This window comes from Eutrigla gurnardus, assembly GCF_963514095.1.
Source record: "Eutrigla gurnardus genome assembly, chromosome: 16".
In the NCBI taxonomy this organism is placed as follows: domain Eukaryota; kingdom Metazoa; phylum Chordata; class Actinopteri; order Perciformes; family Triglidae; genus Eutrigla; species Eutrigla gurnardus.
Genome location: NC_139927.1, coordinates 18,446,437 through 18,462,095, shown reverse-complemented (window position 1 = coordinate 18,462,095; position 15,659 = coordinate 18,446,437). Strand labels below are relative to the sequence as shown.

Below are 15,659 nucleotides of genomic sequence, written 5' to 3'. Positions count from 1 at the left end.
CCATGTCCACCTCCGTGTCCCACCTCCATGGTCCCCCTCCATGGTCCTCCACCAAGGTCCACCTCCATGTCCCCCTCCATGTCCACCTCCATGTCCCCCTCCATGTCCACCTCCATGGTCCTCCACCATGGTCCACCTCCATGTCCTCCACCATGTCCTCTATGTCTACCTCCGTGTCCCACCTCCATGTCCACCTCCATGTCCACCTCCCAGTGTGTGCTGTGTTCATTGTTCCAGACATGAAGCACTGAGCAGAATCAAACAGTGACACCATGCTGTACGTCCGTACTTTCCTCCAGATATCTTCCGTTCAGACATTGTAAGAACCCTCCTGAGTCCTTGAGGACCTCAGAAGCCCGTCCTGGTTCCGTGTTCTTCTTCTAAGGTGGGGACACCATGTTTTTTTAATAATAACACTTGTATGATATGATGTAATGTTAATGAATGCAATCATTCTTTCTGAAATGTGTGTTGCTGTATACTATATTGTTACTGTTTTCTATTATGTAACATTACATTCTGTTGTAGCACATTGTGTCACGACTCACTCTAAATGCAGTAAATAATACAACAAATTAAAGAGGACTGAGTTGACGAGGCCTCAACAACATTTGACCTTATTGTGCACAGCTGTTGTATCTGTTGTCACCGCTGCTAGTGAGTGACCTTGTGACCTTACAGCATTCACTTTTTGTTTCCTTGGTGCTTTGTTTATGTCTCTAAACTTGTCACACATGATGTGCAGCTTTATAGTAATGTATTCAATTTATTTAGCCTTTAAAGATTGAGTTGGTTATATTACTTAAAATCCTGATAACATACCGATAGCAAAGAATACATCAAATGCTCTGACATAAAAAAATAATTAGACGGGCGGCCTGTCTGGAACACTTGTTTGGCTTTCTTGGGGAGTGGCTTTGAACAGAGATCTGATTGAAGGGGGCGGGACTTTATCGGTTCGGCGATGTGTTCAAAGTCTGGTTTTTCCCAATCACCTACTCAACCTTTAAATATTTTAATTTTTAGTTTTAATTATTTGTAATACATTTGTAGTAATATTTTGCTTTTTTTTTATGTCTTCAGTGAGTTTTAAGTCAATTACGTTACAATTCTAAATTATAATCCAGATTTGCAAGGGGGTATGACTGGTTCCAAGCACCCTGATGCAATTTATAGTCTAACTGATTCGAGGTCACCTGAAAACTAAAACAAGCAGTTACAAACCCTCTGATGTTTCAAATGTACAAAAACAAGATAAAAGGAACTATGAGAGGTGAGGACGAACTCACCAAATAAACAACCTCACCTTGGCAACACTCACCAACACCGACAAGGCTGAACCAAACAGAAGTACAACCTCTCAGAACCAGAATCCGTCTTCAAGTGTGAACATAGAAGGAATTTGACTCTGGCTTTACGTCACTCTGGATATACACACAGAAATAGAAATACAACTAAAACGCAGATAATAAAAAAATGGATAGTAAAATTAATTAAAGGTAAACATAATATTTGAACAAATTGTTAATAAGCTACATTCACAATCAGAAAATAACCATGTGCCAGTAGGTTTACGCAGTAAAGAACTCCCCTTGGTCGGTTTTTATTCGTGTTTTTTCTCCTCGGCCATCATTCTAGCATGGTTTCGCTGGATAGTAGAAATTCCAAGGTTTCTTCTGCACCTGAACGCAACTCAGATCAAAATACACAGCGACCGCTGTCAATGGGGAGCGATTGCATTCAAACTACACTTTTGCAGACACATCTATGTTCTCGTCAAAGCCGTGTCGCTTCTGCTCCGCGACACCACAGTTGTAGTACCTCGTTGGCCGCTAGATGCCGACAAACTGCACCAGAACCACTGTGAAGACCTGAACCAGAGGAATCTAATGAGCCCAGTTACCCTCTTATAGCATGGCACTCTTCCGTCATAAATCAATATTACCAATATGTATTGTGTTTATAACCATCTCACTGTTTTAGGATATTTGTATTATTTTATTTATGAAATATTTACATGGCTACCAACTGGTGGGTTGAGTAGCTAGACTATTTACTGCAAGTATTCCGACACCAGTTTGTAAGAAATCATACAAATTCTTAGAAAAATAATTTTATTTTCCATTTGAACAAATAAGATCAAACCTCCATTCTGCAAAAATCCACAAAATGTATTTTATAGGAACATAACTGTTTATGAACAATACCTTCCATTCCTAGATTCTGGCAGTAAAACTAAAAGAATATCAAACAAAACATCTTCATCCAGTGGCTTTTCAAACTTCCATAGATGGACTGAACAGACCGACTACAAACAAAACAAACCTTTGGTTGAGTTGTCATGGTTACTTTGAGTACACACATATTACATTATGAAATCAGTTTGATAGGTCAAGCTTGGTGATGGAGTTCATTACTTCTCTGACCCGCCTGGTTGCACAGAAGACGTCACACAATCAACCAAAAAGTGCATGTGCTGCTTCACTTCCTATTTCAGCTTCTTTGGCTCCAAGATTCGCCCAAACTTGACACAATTAACATTTAATAAGTGACAAATTACACATAACATGATGTCAAATTAGCTCCTTCATGGTTTACTTTTCTTTTTGTGTGATACACACCTGAATATCACCTGATGAGTCATTCCTAAATATATCTTATCTGATCATTGACCAAAGAGTCCTATGATTGACTTTAATCAGGTGGTTCCCTTCGTATTGTTTATGAAGCCATTTAAATATACAGAGAAGAGTTTCTAACGGTTAGGGAACATTTAAAAGAGGTGCATGAAATGTTGACCATTTCCACATGTTTGAACATTCATATGTATTGTATATTAGTCACTCTGAATATGCCTTATTTAAAGGCTTACACACAAGCAATTAGTATTTTAAACCATTAAAATTTAACACATTTTTGGTCCACTTGGGGGCAGCGCAACACGCTGGAAATACGAGGTGGACGTATCACCTGATAAAGTTCTTATGGCTAATACTGAAATAAATGATCTAAGTTCATCTACTTTCACAGTACAGATGTGTTGATCCACTGACAGTTTAATAATGTTGAGGAGTGCACATGGTTCCTTGAAATCCTTGAAAGATTGAGGAAAAATATCAAACACTTGTAGCTTTTTAGAAAATAAATAATTTTCAATACTTTGTGCAAGAACAGAATGATGTTTTAAGTTTGAGGGGCAGCTGTGGTTCAGGGGAGAGTCATCGTTGAACCACCAGGTTAAAGCTCCTCCCATCTCCACGGCTGATTGGCAGCAGCTCACTGCTTCTAGATGTTTAGGATGGTTAAAGTCCCAGTCGGCAAGCTTGGCGGATCGAGGGCACTCAGATTTTGAATGTTTACAACTCTCACCCTCCTCCCCCACGGCCACCGAGCTCCTCCCCCACGACCACCAAGCTCCTCCCCCTCGACTTCGTGCCCTTTGAAACCCCTTAGATCACGCCACCTTTGAAACGCGGGTCCGATGTTGACTCTGGTTTTATCACGGGCACCGTCGCCATCTTTCTTTTTTCCTTCTTTTCCACCGGTGTTTTCTTTTCCTTGGTTGTTTTGGACCTCCTTGTTTCGGTTTTTAACGAGGAATTAGAAGCTTGTTGCTACTTCCCTCCGCCTCCCCCCTGTGATAGTGGTACGACCCGGGGGGGGAGGGGCTCTGTGTGTGCACGAACACAGCCCTGCGTGCTGATTGGACAGGATGATCCAGGCTCTGTCAACTTTTTGCAAAACAAACAACAAGCTCTACGTAGAGGTGCGCTTTTTTCTAAAACCGGATGATTTATGTTGTTCTATCGGAGCGTAGTGTCGGCTTCGGTGAATATGATCAAAAAAATGTTGCCGACTGGGACTTTAAATGTAAACGTTTTGCTATGCTGTGTTATCGTCATGGTAACCCAGCAGCATCTGTTATCTGTGAGTTTGTAAAGCCAAAATAGTATATCCTCACTGTTGTAACACCTATTAAGCTACTTTCTCAAACTATGCCTTGTTTGGTCGTTTGAATTTGAAGGAATTGGGCCTGGAAAGTCCTTGAATTTGATGAAGTGTGGGAACCCAGAGGTCAGCTCCAATAATAATCTTTGTTCAGTCAGTAATTAATAAATTGATAACCCTCGTATCTTCTTTCAGTTATCCAGGAAAGTTTGGTATGTTGTGAACGTTGTTGCAAACTGCTATGATGCAGAAAAGTGGTCATGATGGTATGAACATCCCAACCATTCGATATAATGTTATGGACCTTCTCCTTCTGGTTCTCATGGGAAAACTTCTTTATGAGGTATGTGGAAGAAAAAGAGTTTAGAGCAGCTTCATCATAGCTGGAGGCTACTGGGAGTCACTGGGAGACACAGCTGTCCCCCATATACTGAGCGTAGCGGTCTGAGATGCTTTTTCCCAGCTCATTAATGTCTCTCCTGAGCTGGCCGACCTCCAGCATCTTGAACCTTACTTCTTCTTCCAGCACCACTCTGCAGTCACTCTCCTCTGCCGAAACACTGAATGCTGGACAGACAACAAAATGTTATTACGAGGTAGCGGATAACACACAGTGTTACTCAGTTAGGGTGGTGTGTGTTTGTGTGTGTGTGTCCACATACATTTCATGCCCAGCAGCAGGGACAGGTTGGGCTCTTTGCCCTGCGCTCTCTGAGCCAGGATGCTGCAGAGAGCCTGGAGGTCCAGGAGACACAGGGACATTTCCTTCAGCAGCCGGCTGACTTCAGGCATCTCCACCTGGGCCGGGGGACGCACCAAGTGAGTTCACAGTCACCGTTTCTGTCATGCAGCAGGACACCTGACCCTTATGCTGCGTTCACAGCAAACGAGTGTTTCTACGTTTCTCACCCGTTTGACTGCAGGTTTATGTGCAGCATCATTTGTGTTTATGTGCAGGTTTAGTTCAGATCAGTTTTGATTGTTCTGGACATGTGACTGTAGTCGCTACACTCAATAACACTTCCATCTAGTCTACATCATGTTCTGCAGACAGACAGAAACCCTGATACCTGAGTGAAGGCTCTGCTCGGGCTCTCCTCCCCTTCAAGCGGAGGAGGTTGTTGTCGATGAGAGAGGCCTTTCTTCTTTTGCAGTCTGGTACCGGTGGCCTAATGAAGTACAGCATGGGACACGCTCAATGTGGCAAGCCTGGTTTATTCTTTACAAGAATATACAGCGTTTTTATGTTTCTTTTTCCTCTTTTTTTATCAAATACACACAAAACATAATAACTGCAGAGACATTAAGATATTATTATATTCATGCATTGTGAGGTGACCTTGAAAGGTGCCCTAAAATAAGATGTGTTATTATGATATTATTATATATTATATTTCAAGAGATATTAACATTTACACTTCAAACATAAGCTTAACATTTTCTCTTTAACAACTGAACAGTGTAGGCCTGCCTTCTTACAAATAATCATAATGAGCTGAAGTAGAACTCTTGATTACTTACCAAGAGTGAAATGAGAAAATGAATACCATCCTCATGTATTTGTGTTAAATACAAGTCTGCACATTTGTAAAGAGTTTATTTAAATGTATTGTATATGTATGAAGTGATGTTGATGGCGATCACTCTGTGAAATGTCACATCCCTTCACTTATTTACCTTTACATGAGAAATACCATCTATTGTTAAAATAATAGAAAACCCTAGAGAGCAGCTGTGTAGCCAACGTTTCCTTCACTCATTGTGTAACGACTCAAATCGTTTTTCACTTCATACGACTACAGAGAACTACTACTACTACTAGTACTACTACTACTTGAGAACTTTGTTAGCCTACCGTCAGCTGCGAGGTCAGCCTCTCAATCCGTTCTTTCTGATGCTCAATCAGCTGGAGGGGAGCAGAGACAGCATTCATTCGTCTGGGCTTCATTCGTGTGTGCGTGCATGCGTTTGTGTTTTTAGGACATTACCCTGCTGCTGTGGGCTCGCTGCTGCAGAAGTTGAGAGTTTTCCACCTCAAGCAGCTTCAGGTCCTGCATGGGCAACCTCACCCCATCGTCCAAACAGTACTGCACCTTCTGCTGCAGGCTTCACCAAGACAAGACACGTGGTCACACAGAGAAACAGACAGATATATATCATTTCCCCACTGGTTGATGACGCACCTTTGTACTGATGCAATCAACTCCTTCTCCCTCATGGCCTGCATCTCGATCCTGACATCCTTCTCCTTCATCAGAGCAAATCCATCGTTGAGGCTCTTCTGTAACCAAGACGCTGTTTTCTCCAGATCCTTGGCTTTCCGCTGCACCTCCTCCTGCTGAGTACATGCAAACGCACACACACATGTGTTGTCACCGACCATAATGGATTCATACTCAAGATCATAGAGATAGATGCTATAGCTAGATACAGATTATATTTTACACAAATTACTTAATCAAAAATACATGTGCATGCTTTCTGGAACCCGCCGCTACAATATTACATAAATACGACTGCATGACAGTGATGACAGGTTGGGGGGGGTGCTGGAGAATCTTTGGGCGACACGCCCCTGAGGAGAGACAGGGAGAGAGGGGAGAGACAGGGAGAGAGAGGAGCGACAGGGAGAGACAGGGAAAGAGACGAGAGACAGGGAGAGACAGGGAGAGAGAGGAGAGACAGGGAGAGAGAGGAGAGACAGGGAAAGAGACAGGGAGAGACAGGGAGAGAGAGGAGAGACAGGGAGAGATTGGAGAGACAGGGAGAGAGAGGAGAGACAGGGAGAGAGACGAGAGACAGGGAGAGAGAGGAGAGACAGGGAGAGACAGGGAGAGAGAGGAGAGACAGGGAGAGACAGGGAGAGAGAGGGAGAGAGAGGAGAGACAGGGAGAGAGAGGGAGAGAGAGGAGAGACAGGGAGAGACAGGGAGAGAGAGGAGAGACAGGGAGAGACAGGGAAAGAGACAGGGAGAGACAGGGAGAGAGGGAGAGAGAGGAGAGACAGGGAGAGAGAGGAGAGACAGGGAGAGACAGGGAGAGACAGGGAGAGAGAGGAGAGACAGGGAGAGACAGGGAGAGAGAGGAGAGACAGGGAGAGAGAGGAGAGACAGGGAGAGACAGGGAGAGAGAGGGAGAGAGAGGGAGAGACAGGGAGAGAGAGGAGAGACAGGGAGAGAGGGGAGAGACAGGGAAAGAGACGAGAGAGAGGGAGAGAGGAGCGACAGGGAGAGAGGGGAGAGACAGGGAGAGACAGGGAAAGAGACGAGAGACAGGGAGAGAGAGGAGAGACAGGGAGAGAGGGGAGAGACAGGGAGAGAGAGGAGAGACAGGGAGAGATTGGAGAGACAGGGAGAGAGAGGAGAGACAGGGAGAGAGACGAGAGACAGGGAGAGAGAGGAGAGACAGGGAGAGAGAGGAGAGACAGGGAGAGAGGGGAGAGACAGGGAGAGAGAGGAGAGACAGTGAGAGAGAGGAGAGACAGTGAGAGAGAGGAGAGACAGGGAGAGAGGGGAGAGACAGGGAGAGAGAGGAGAGACAGGGAGAGAGGGGAGAGACAGGGAGAGAGGGGAGAGACAGGGAGAGAGAGGAGAGACAGGGAGAGAGGGGAGAGACAGGGAGAGAGAGGAGAGACAGGGAGAGAGAGGAGAGACAGGGAGAGAGAGGAGAGACAGGGAGAGAGGGGAGAGACAGGGAGAGAGAGGAGAGACAGGGAGAGAGACGAGAGACAGGGAGAGAGAGGAGAGACAGGGAGAGAGAGGAGAGACAGGGAGAGATTGGAGAGACAGGGAGAGAGAGGAGAGACAGGGAGAGAGACGAGAGACAGGGAGAGAGAGGAGAGACAGGGAGAGAGGGGAGGGACAGGGAGAGAGAGGAGAGACAGGGAGAGAGGGGAGGGACAGGGAGAGAGAGGAGAGACAGGGAGAGAGAGGAGAGACAGGGAGAGAGGGGAGAGACAGGGAGAGAGAGGAGAGACAGGGAGAGAGGGGAGAGACAGGGAGAGAGGGGAGAGACAGGGAGAGAGAGGAGAGACAGGGAGAGAGGGGAGAGACAGGGAGAGAGGGGAGAGACAGGGAGAGAGAGGAGAGACAGGGAGAGAGAGGAGAGACAGGGAGAGAGGGGAGAGACAGGGAGAGAGGGGAGAGACAGGGAGAGAGGGGAGAGACAGGGAGAGAGGGGAGAGTGTGATATTGATTGTTTTCAGTGTGTAAAATATGTCCACAGCATTGCTTTGCTTATGTTTGTCAATCTACTGTCGGTAACACACTGACTGTAAGAGTCACCTCAAACAACCCCGATACTAAACATCTGAACATCTGTTTAGTCCAAGAAGGATCGATTTTATTTTCCCTTTGTCTAATCAAACTGACTTTTGAAAGAATTGCTCTTCAGGATCTCCTAGAAGAATGTCAAGGCCTTGTGTATGATCCAGTCCTCATGTAGCATGGTTGGAGACTATGTAGGTGTGTATAAAGAGGTGTGTGTGTGTGTATAGAGGGGTGTGTGTGTGTGTGTGTGTATAGAGGTGTGTGTATAGAGGTGTGTGTGTGTGTATATAGATGTGTGTATACCTGCTGGGCCTGGGCCTGCACTTCGTCCAGTGTTGGCAGGTCAGAGAGGTATTTCTCCAGAGTCTCTATGCGCTGCTGTTTTTCTAGGTTCTGTTCGTTCTCTCGCTGACACTTTTTCTTCAGACTGCTGATGTAGCGATCCCTCGTCTTTATCTGTGAACAGAAAACACCTCATATAACGTATACATCGTCTATCACAGGGAGACATGTAGAGACAGACAGGTAACCAGTCTATCACAGGGCTGACATGTAGAGACAGACAGGTAACCAGTCTATCACAGGGAGACATGTAGAGACAGACAGGTAACCAGTCTATCACAGGGCTGACATGTAGAGACAGACAGGTAACCAGTCTATCACAGGGAGACATGTAGAGACAGACAGGTTACAGACAGACAGTACTAATGATCTGGACCTTCTCCTCCAGCTTGCGGGTGTCGTCTGTATGTTTCTGTGTGACGTGCTTGAAGAACTCGTTCAAATGGAGAACCTCCAGTTCAGACACCGCTAGCTTCCTCCCGAGTTCTTCATCACAGCACAGCCTATCAGAGGGCTGCTTGCATGGCGCTCTCAATGCCGACTCCTGTTGGACAGACAGAACTCGTGCTGGGACGTGTTTTGATTTGAGCAGTCATTGATGACAGAGATGTGGCTTAGTGCTACCTTGGTATTTTGAACATCGTCAAACCATCCTCTCTGGCTCTGCAGGACCTGCTGGGCTCGGAGCTCGTTCTCTCTGATCCGGGCATGGAGCTGCAAGATCTGCTGCTTTTGTCTGAAAGACACGACTTCCTGCTTACAAACATAGTATTCACCAAATAACATGTAAATGCAAAATATCTAAGAGCATTATATAAAAACTTGGATCGCAGCAAAGAACGCCTCCAGCCCTCTCCTCAGCCTACTCCTGCAACGACACAGACCCACCAGCAGGGGGCCACCTGCTAATTTCACCCTGCTAGAGACCTTTTCTCTCCCAGCTTCCACACTTCACCTCTTTTCTATTACTTATCGATTAACCACTGTCGTGCTCTACCATCCACCAGGTACTCTGGAGGAATACATCCTCCTGTCAAACGTCCCTGGAGATGGACCTGAACTTAACCTCCACACAGAGAAGTTAACTGATCCAAATATTACCTTTCCTATCTTCTTTCATTCATGCCTCCCGACTCTGTCATCAACAATCTTACTCTGTCCTCTTCTCTTGACTGTCTTCCACCAAACCTTCCAGCAGAATCTCCTATGGGAGGAAATCCATGCTCAGAAGTTCTCTCCTCCGTCTCTCTGTCTGCAGCTAAAGCCTGATCCTATAAGAACAGAGACGTGTTCTCTCTCCCAGGGCTGGCCTGGTTCGGGAGGTCTCACAGCTTGTTCTCCATCTATCCTCCGGGCAGAACATTTTTATAGTCGTGTCCGAGAACTATTGTGTGATTGGACAATTTGAAGTGGCCGTGGTTAATGTGGAAAAGCGGGAATCCACCTCGTGACTTTTTAGCTGTTGTTTTCTGTTTTCTGTAATGGCTTCATACATATATGGAAGGCACACGATTGTAAATAAAGTTTCCTGTAACTAATAAGACAAGAACACAGTCTCCTTGGGAATTAAAGGTAGTGGACATTACTTGTCTATCTCCAGTTCTCTCTGTCTCAGCAGCCCCTCTTTAACCTTCACCAGAGTATTGATAGGCAGGGAGGTCCCCATCAGCATCTGCTAACACAAATACACAAACACACAGTCAAACAATGGAATACATGCTTATCATTTACATTGGGCAAGGATAAAGCAATTTTCTTAACAGTAGTAGTCATGTTAATGATAATAATTGGTCGCATGAAATGCAAAAACTGTAGTTTTGGTCTATAAAACTTATGGGCTATTTATTTATAAACCCACTAAATGAGGTGAATAATAGAAATCCATTGTGGGTAAACCACAACCAAGACACCAAGAACATCTTTTAAAAGCTTAAAATGTGGATTTATAGTTGATTTTATTATGAGGATATGGGGGGAAACTCTTTTCGGAATCAATGTAATCCTACTGCTACGACGTAATGTGAGGACATACATAAAAAATAATAACAGTATAATAATAATAAGTGGGTGCCGCGAGTTCTCCTCAGCATCAGGTGTGTCAGGCAGGGATCAAAGGTCAGCCTCGCATAACTCACTGCTAGGCTTCTCTTCCAGATGATGTACACTTGGGTTAGAGAATGGTTCTGGCCGAGACACATTGAAAGCCGAATTAGTCATCCTCGTATCATTATGGATATTTGAGGAAGAGGATCATCCATCCATCTTTTACCTCCATCTCCCTGTTGAAACTTCCATAACTACTTAATCCCCACGCCTTTTTTTTTTTTTTTTTTTTTTGCAGTCGCTGCCCAAATTAGGTCCAGGGATATTTTTAGTAGTAGTTCTAAGCATTTAGCTGGGCCTCTGTTGAATGTATCTAGGAGAAGTATTGTTGTGTTGGCAGAATCAGCGTTCTGCAGAACAGATCCCAAATCAGAGGCCAGGAACAGCATGACCAGTTCTCAACAGCCGAGCCTGAGACCAAGACAATACGAGTCCAACAAAGCACGAAGCCGAAACAAGCGCATGACTGCATTACAGCCTTGAATACTCGTCTCACCTGGCTAATCCCTGGATCCTGCTGATGTCCCGGTCGGCATGGCCCATCTCCACCCCAGCCCTCTGGTCCAGCAGCAAGTCGACCTCCATCCTCTACTTTGGGCCTGTACTCCATCTGCTCAGTCAGCCACATTTGGGTGCGGACAGCAGGCTGAATTGGGGAGCCTCTGTCAGTCTGATGACTCAGTTGTGAGTCTGCTTGTTTGGGTAAGCTGAGGCCATGAACCTGTGCCCCTTCCCAAGCCAGCTTAGCTTCTGGTAAAGCACTATAGCTCATGTCCAAACTGTTGTGTGTTACCGATGAGGACAGAGGAGAGGAAAGTGACAGTTCCCTTTCCAAACTATTGGATCTGCTGCTGTGGTTGTATCGGTAGCAGGGGCCCGCACCTGGGGAGCGTTGCAGCAAGCTATGGCAGAGCGAGGAGGAGGAGGAGGATAACGGTAGGTAAAGGTCCATGTTTGAACTAAGAGGTTCCTTTCTATACCCATACAGCAGACCTCTGTCCAGAGAGCCTTGTGGATCTGGGTTGCACCGACTGCCTGATGACCGCGTGGAGCTCTTATCAGCCCCAGACGATAGCTTGGTAAGAGAGGACCACTTCCGGATGGGCCGATGGTCCTTCATGTCCGGACAGCTCGGTGCATTCAGCTGGCAAGACCTACTCCAGCGACCTGTGCAGCCGGATGAGGCTGACATTTTAAAACCGGCAGAGGGAGAGGAGGATTGGGACAGCAAGACGTGGACAATCGGGACGGCACCATCATCCTGGCCCAGGGGATGCTGGGACAGCGGCTGAAAAGACAAAGGCGTGGTACTGGAACTGGAGTCGTCTGAAAGACATACAGGATTTTAAAGAATCATGTCAGACATCATCACCATCATCATCATCACCATCAACAACACAAGCATAGAAGTGAACATTACTGTGTTTCAGTAACAATCGAAATCTATGGCCTATGGCTGCACCGTGTGTAGTCAATGGCCGTAATTGCAGATCACATAACATAGTTAAGCTACATTTGAGTAAAATAGTAGAAATGCACTTACAGGACTAAAACTTTGTACTCATACTTAGAGATGTTTGATTCGAAATATCTTTTAATGAAGCAAATGACCCTCATTATATGGTAGTTCATTCATTAGCAGAGCTGCCAAGTCGTTTTGACGGTGAGATAATTAATAAAATAAATATATACTGTGAATAAATATATATAAATATAGAGTTGAGACCAGGAATTCCGTCAAACAGAAGAGGGATTCACATGAAAACCTAATAAAAATGAACTCCTGTGATGTAGTACAACAAAATAAGAGAATTAAATGTGGACTCTTAAGCATTAGATCTCTCTCATCTAAAGCAGTATTAGTCAATGATTAAATATCAGATAATCATATTGATTTATTCTGTTTTACTGAACCCTGGCTGCGTGACGAAGACTGTCATTTAAACTAAGCGAGTCCTCCCAGTCATATTAATATTCATATTTCACGAGGCAGCTGATGAGGAGGAGTTGCAGCCATTTTTGATTCTATCAATCATCCCGAAACCAAAACTAAACTATATCTCATTAATGAGGGTACTTGTGTCAACGGCAGTAGGGGGAGAATCTTGTAGTTTACTGGAGTGTGTGTATCTATAGAGGTTTGTGTTTCAGGTAGGTGGATCATATTGATAAACAGGGTTTTTACATTCCTGCCATGGCCACAGATGACATTTTTAATTTTTTTTATTTTAACATATTCACATCCTACTCCACAGACTTCATCATACACCTGGATAACACAGAAGAGACAAACTTTAATATAAATAGATGGTGCTTCCTACCTTCCACGCTGTCAGAGCAGTAAGTGCCGATGCCAGTGTCACCGCTGTCAGACACTGTGCTATGTCGGCGGTTCCCAGGGCCAGGGTGGTTGCTGTGCCAGGCTGATTCATGGCCCGGGACCCATCCTGGAGAACCACCACCACTGGAGCCTAAACAACCATTTTCAAAAGGTTAAAGAAGTTATTATCATTGGCCGCTCACCAATGTTTGATTGAATCATGCCCACAGAGAGCAAAGACACAATTTATATTACAGTCACCAGTTCAAGTTGCTCCATGTCTATTTTTAATGTTCAGAAACTGGAGTTGAATGGGTGTTTAGATTGAAATCAGTGCTTGTACGTACAATGGGGGAAATAATGATTTCATCCCCAGCTGATTTTGTTTGACTGTATCATTTTTATGGTCCTTTTATGTTAACAAATAGAGACGGAATGTCAACAAAATATTTCAGGGAAAAAAAGACATGATAAAATGTTAGAAATTAATTTCAATTTGAACAAACAAAATAAGTATTTGATCCCCAACCGAACCATGACTTAGTACTTGGTGGAGAAACCCTTGTTGGCAGAAGTAAGACGTTACTTGTAGTTGGTCGCCAGGTTTGTCTCATGTGAATCAGTCTGTAATTTGTAAATTAAAAATTCCAAAGCAAATTACCAACCATATTTCAGCAATAACAGAGGTCATCTGATAATACTAGTCCCATGAATTCGTAGTATAGTTTTTTTAAACATGTTTGTTTTCCTCCACACCCTTTTCCTGCCTCTTTCACAGCAAAAAGAAATATGGATGCTGTGTTGGAAACTATAAATGAATGTTTTACAGCATTTTGGGTGCAAGTATGGGCGGCTCCTCTCCATACACAAATGGAGACCCACATACAGACAGAGGAGTTTCAAATCCATCAGAAGTGCAACATCTTGAAAGATGGTAGGATGGATGACATGCATGATGTCAAATACCTAGAATGTAAAGCTATTTCTAACTTAAGCAGAAAACAGGAAACGGGTGTTACACATCTTTCATATCTGGGTTTGGGTTAGAATGTCAGGAAGTGTTATCCTGTACGAATCTCCATGCATGAAAACAGTGAGGACGGGTTTGTGCTTCTAAGCCCTGAGTTCACACAACTGCACCAAGTCATGCCAGGAGTTCTTGTATCCGCATCTACATCCAGATCAGGTGGAATAAGAGTGCAGCTCTGCTGGCAGCTCTTTGAGGCTCTATTTCGTTTTGAAGTCTTTGAACTAAAAGCTAACATCAGCAGATTAACACTCAAAAGGACCATGCTAGCATGCTGATGTTTAACAGGTATAATGTGTAATGTAGAAAAGGGATGACCAACGTTTTTCATCATCCTAGGAAGTGCTAGTTGTCTGTAGGTAGCTGTTAAACAGAGGATTCATGTGTTGATGAAAGTGCAGAGTGAATTGTAGTGTGTGTGTGTGTGTGTGTGTGTGTGTGTGTGTGTGTGTGTGTGTGTGTGTGTGTGTGTGTGATTATTTCTCATTTTGCATACATGTGCTGCCCTGTGGAAAGCGGGTTTAACTGTGTATCTAGTGTGTCCTTGCAGCTGGACCCTCGGAGGCAGTAAAACCAGCTTCTCCCTCTGGTGTGGACATGTTTATGTAGCCTCGTAGAGCAGCATCACGGCAGTATAACACCCTCGTCGCTAGCTGCTGTACTGTATTGATAGGACGTGTATCGATAGGACACGTACTGATAGAAAGCGTATTGATTGTATTGACAGGCTATACTTGACGGGCCGTCTCTACGTAGCCTCGGAGAGTAGCATCACAGTAGCCTCGTCGCTAGCTGCTAGGCTACTGGAGCTGCTCTTGGCCTAGCTTAGCTCGCATGTTTAGCATCATCTCGTCATCACCTCGTCATCCCAGACCGTAAACTTATGAGCGTCTCACCTGTTTTGTTAGATTCGCATCCATCTTCTAAATCACTTCTGTACCACATCCCGTATGTGTGTGGGCTTTATATAACGCCAGGAACACGGCAGTCTCATCGGAGGACGAAAGGGGGAAAAGGCCAGATTCTGAAAATATGGCTACTCTATCTTTCATTACATGTGCTACAGGAGATAAAAAGATCCCATGTGGAATGTCTTCGGTCTCGAAAACATTGTTTCTGACACGAAATCCATCCTGTAAGTTAAACCCGCACGTCTGGAAGTCAACGTCCTCCGAGCGGAAGTGATGCAAACGCAGTCCTCCGCCTCCTCCGAAGCTCAGCCACAGAACACACACACACACACACACACACACACACACACACACACACACACACTAAGACAAACGACACGTGAACACTACACGTACACGCATACAGTAAACAGTTAAATATTTGTTAATGTTCGCTCATTAATTGAATTGAATTTGACAGAAATCAAGAGTGTAACACCTGAGGGCTCCAGCAGAGGGCAGCGTGCTCTTATTTACTGTTGGTTTCAAGTTGCTGGTTACAAATTCCAAAGTGTGCACACACACACACGCAAAGGTACCAGAGAACCAGTTAGTGATGACCATACAAAAGTTATGTATCACCTATAGATCACCTATGATATCTGCTGTAAACTCCTCTTCTACTCCTTGGACACGTCCTTGGCCGATTTGAGTGTCTTTCAGGGCTGTAGCCCACTTACAGCTCTAGTCATGTGAGAATTG

At 44.6% G+C, this 15,659-nt stretch overlaps 1 protein-coding gene across 2 annotated transcripts; it reads right to left on the bottom strand.

Moving 5' to 3' along the window:
- Positions 1-2,101: 2,101 nt before the first annotated feature.
- Positions 2,102-15,174, bottom strand: cep85l (centrosomal protein 85L). 2 transcript variants are annotated; one of them, XM_084029939.1, is made up of 13 exons: positions 14,904-15,174; positions 12,982-13,131; positions 11,157-11,986; positions 10,144-10,232; positions 9,182-9,293; positions 8,934-9,101; positions 8,519-8,671; positions 6,132-6,286; positions 5,937-6,054; positions 5,804-5,854; positions 5,019-5,117; positions 4,611-4,746; positions 2,102-4,515 (listed from the first exon to the last, which is right to left on the bottom strand). In XM_084029939.1, the coding sequence occupies exons 1-13, from the start codon at positions 14,950-14,952 to the stop codon at positions 4,349-4,351; spliced, it is 2,277 nt and encodes a 758-aa protein (XP_083886065.1). In that variant the 5' UTR covers positions 14,953-15,174; the 3' UTR covers positions 2,102-4,348. The 2 variants fall into 2 exon arrangements, with proteins under 2 accessions (XP_083886065.1, XP_083886066.1); XM_084029940.1 differs by having other exon boundaries at positions 10,144-10,229.
- Between the last annotated feature and the right edge of the window lie 485 nt (positions 15,175-15,659).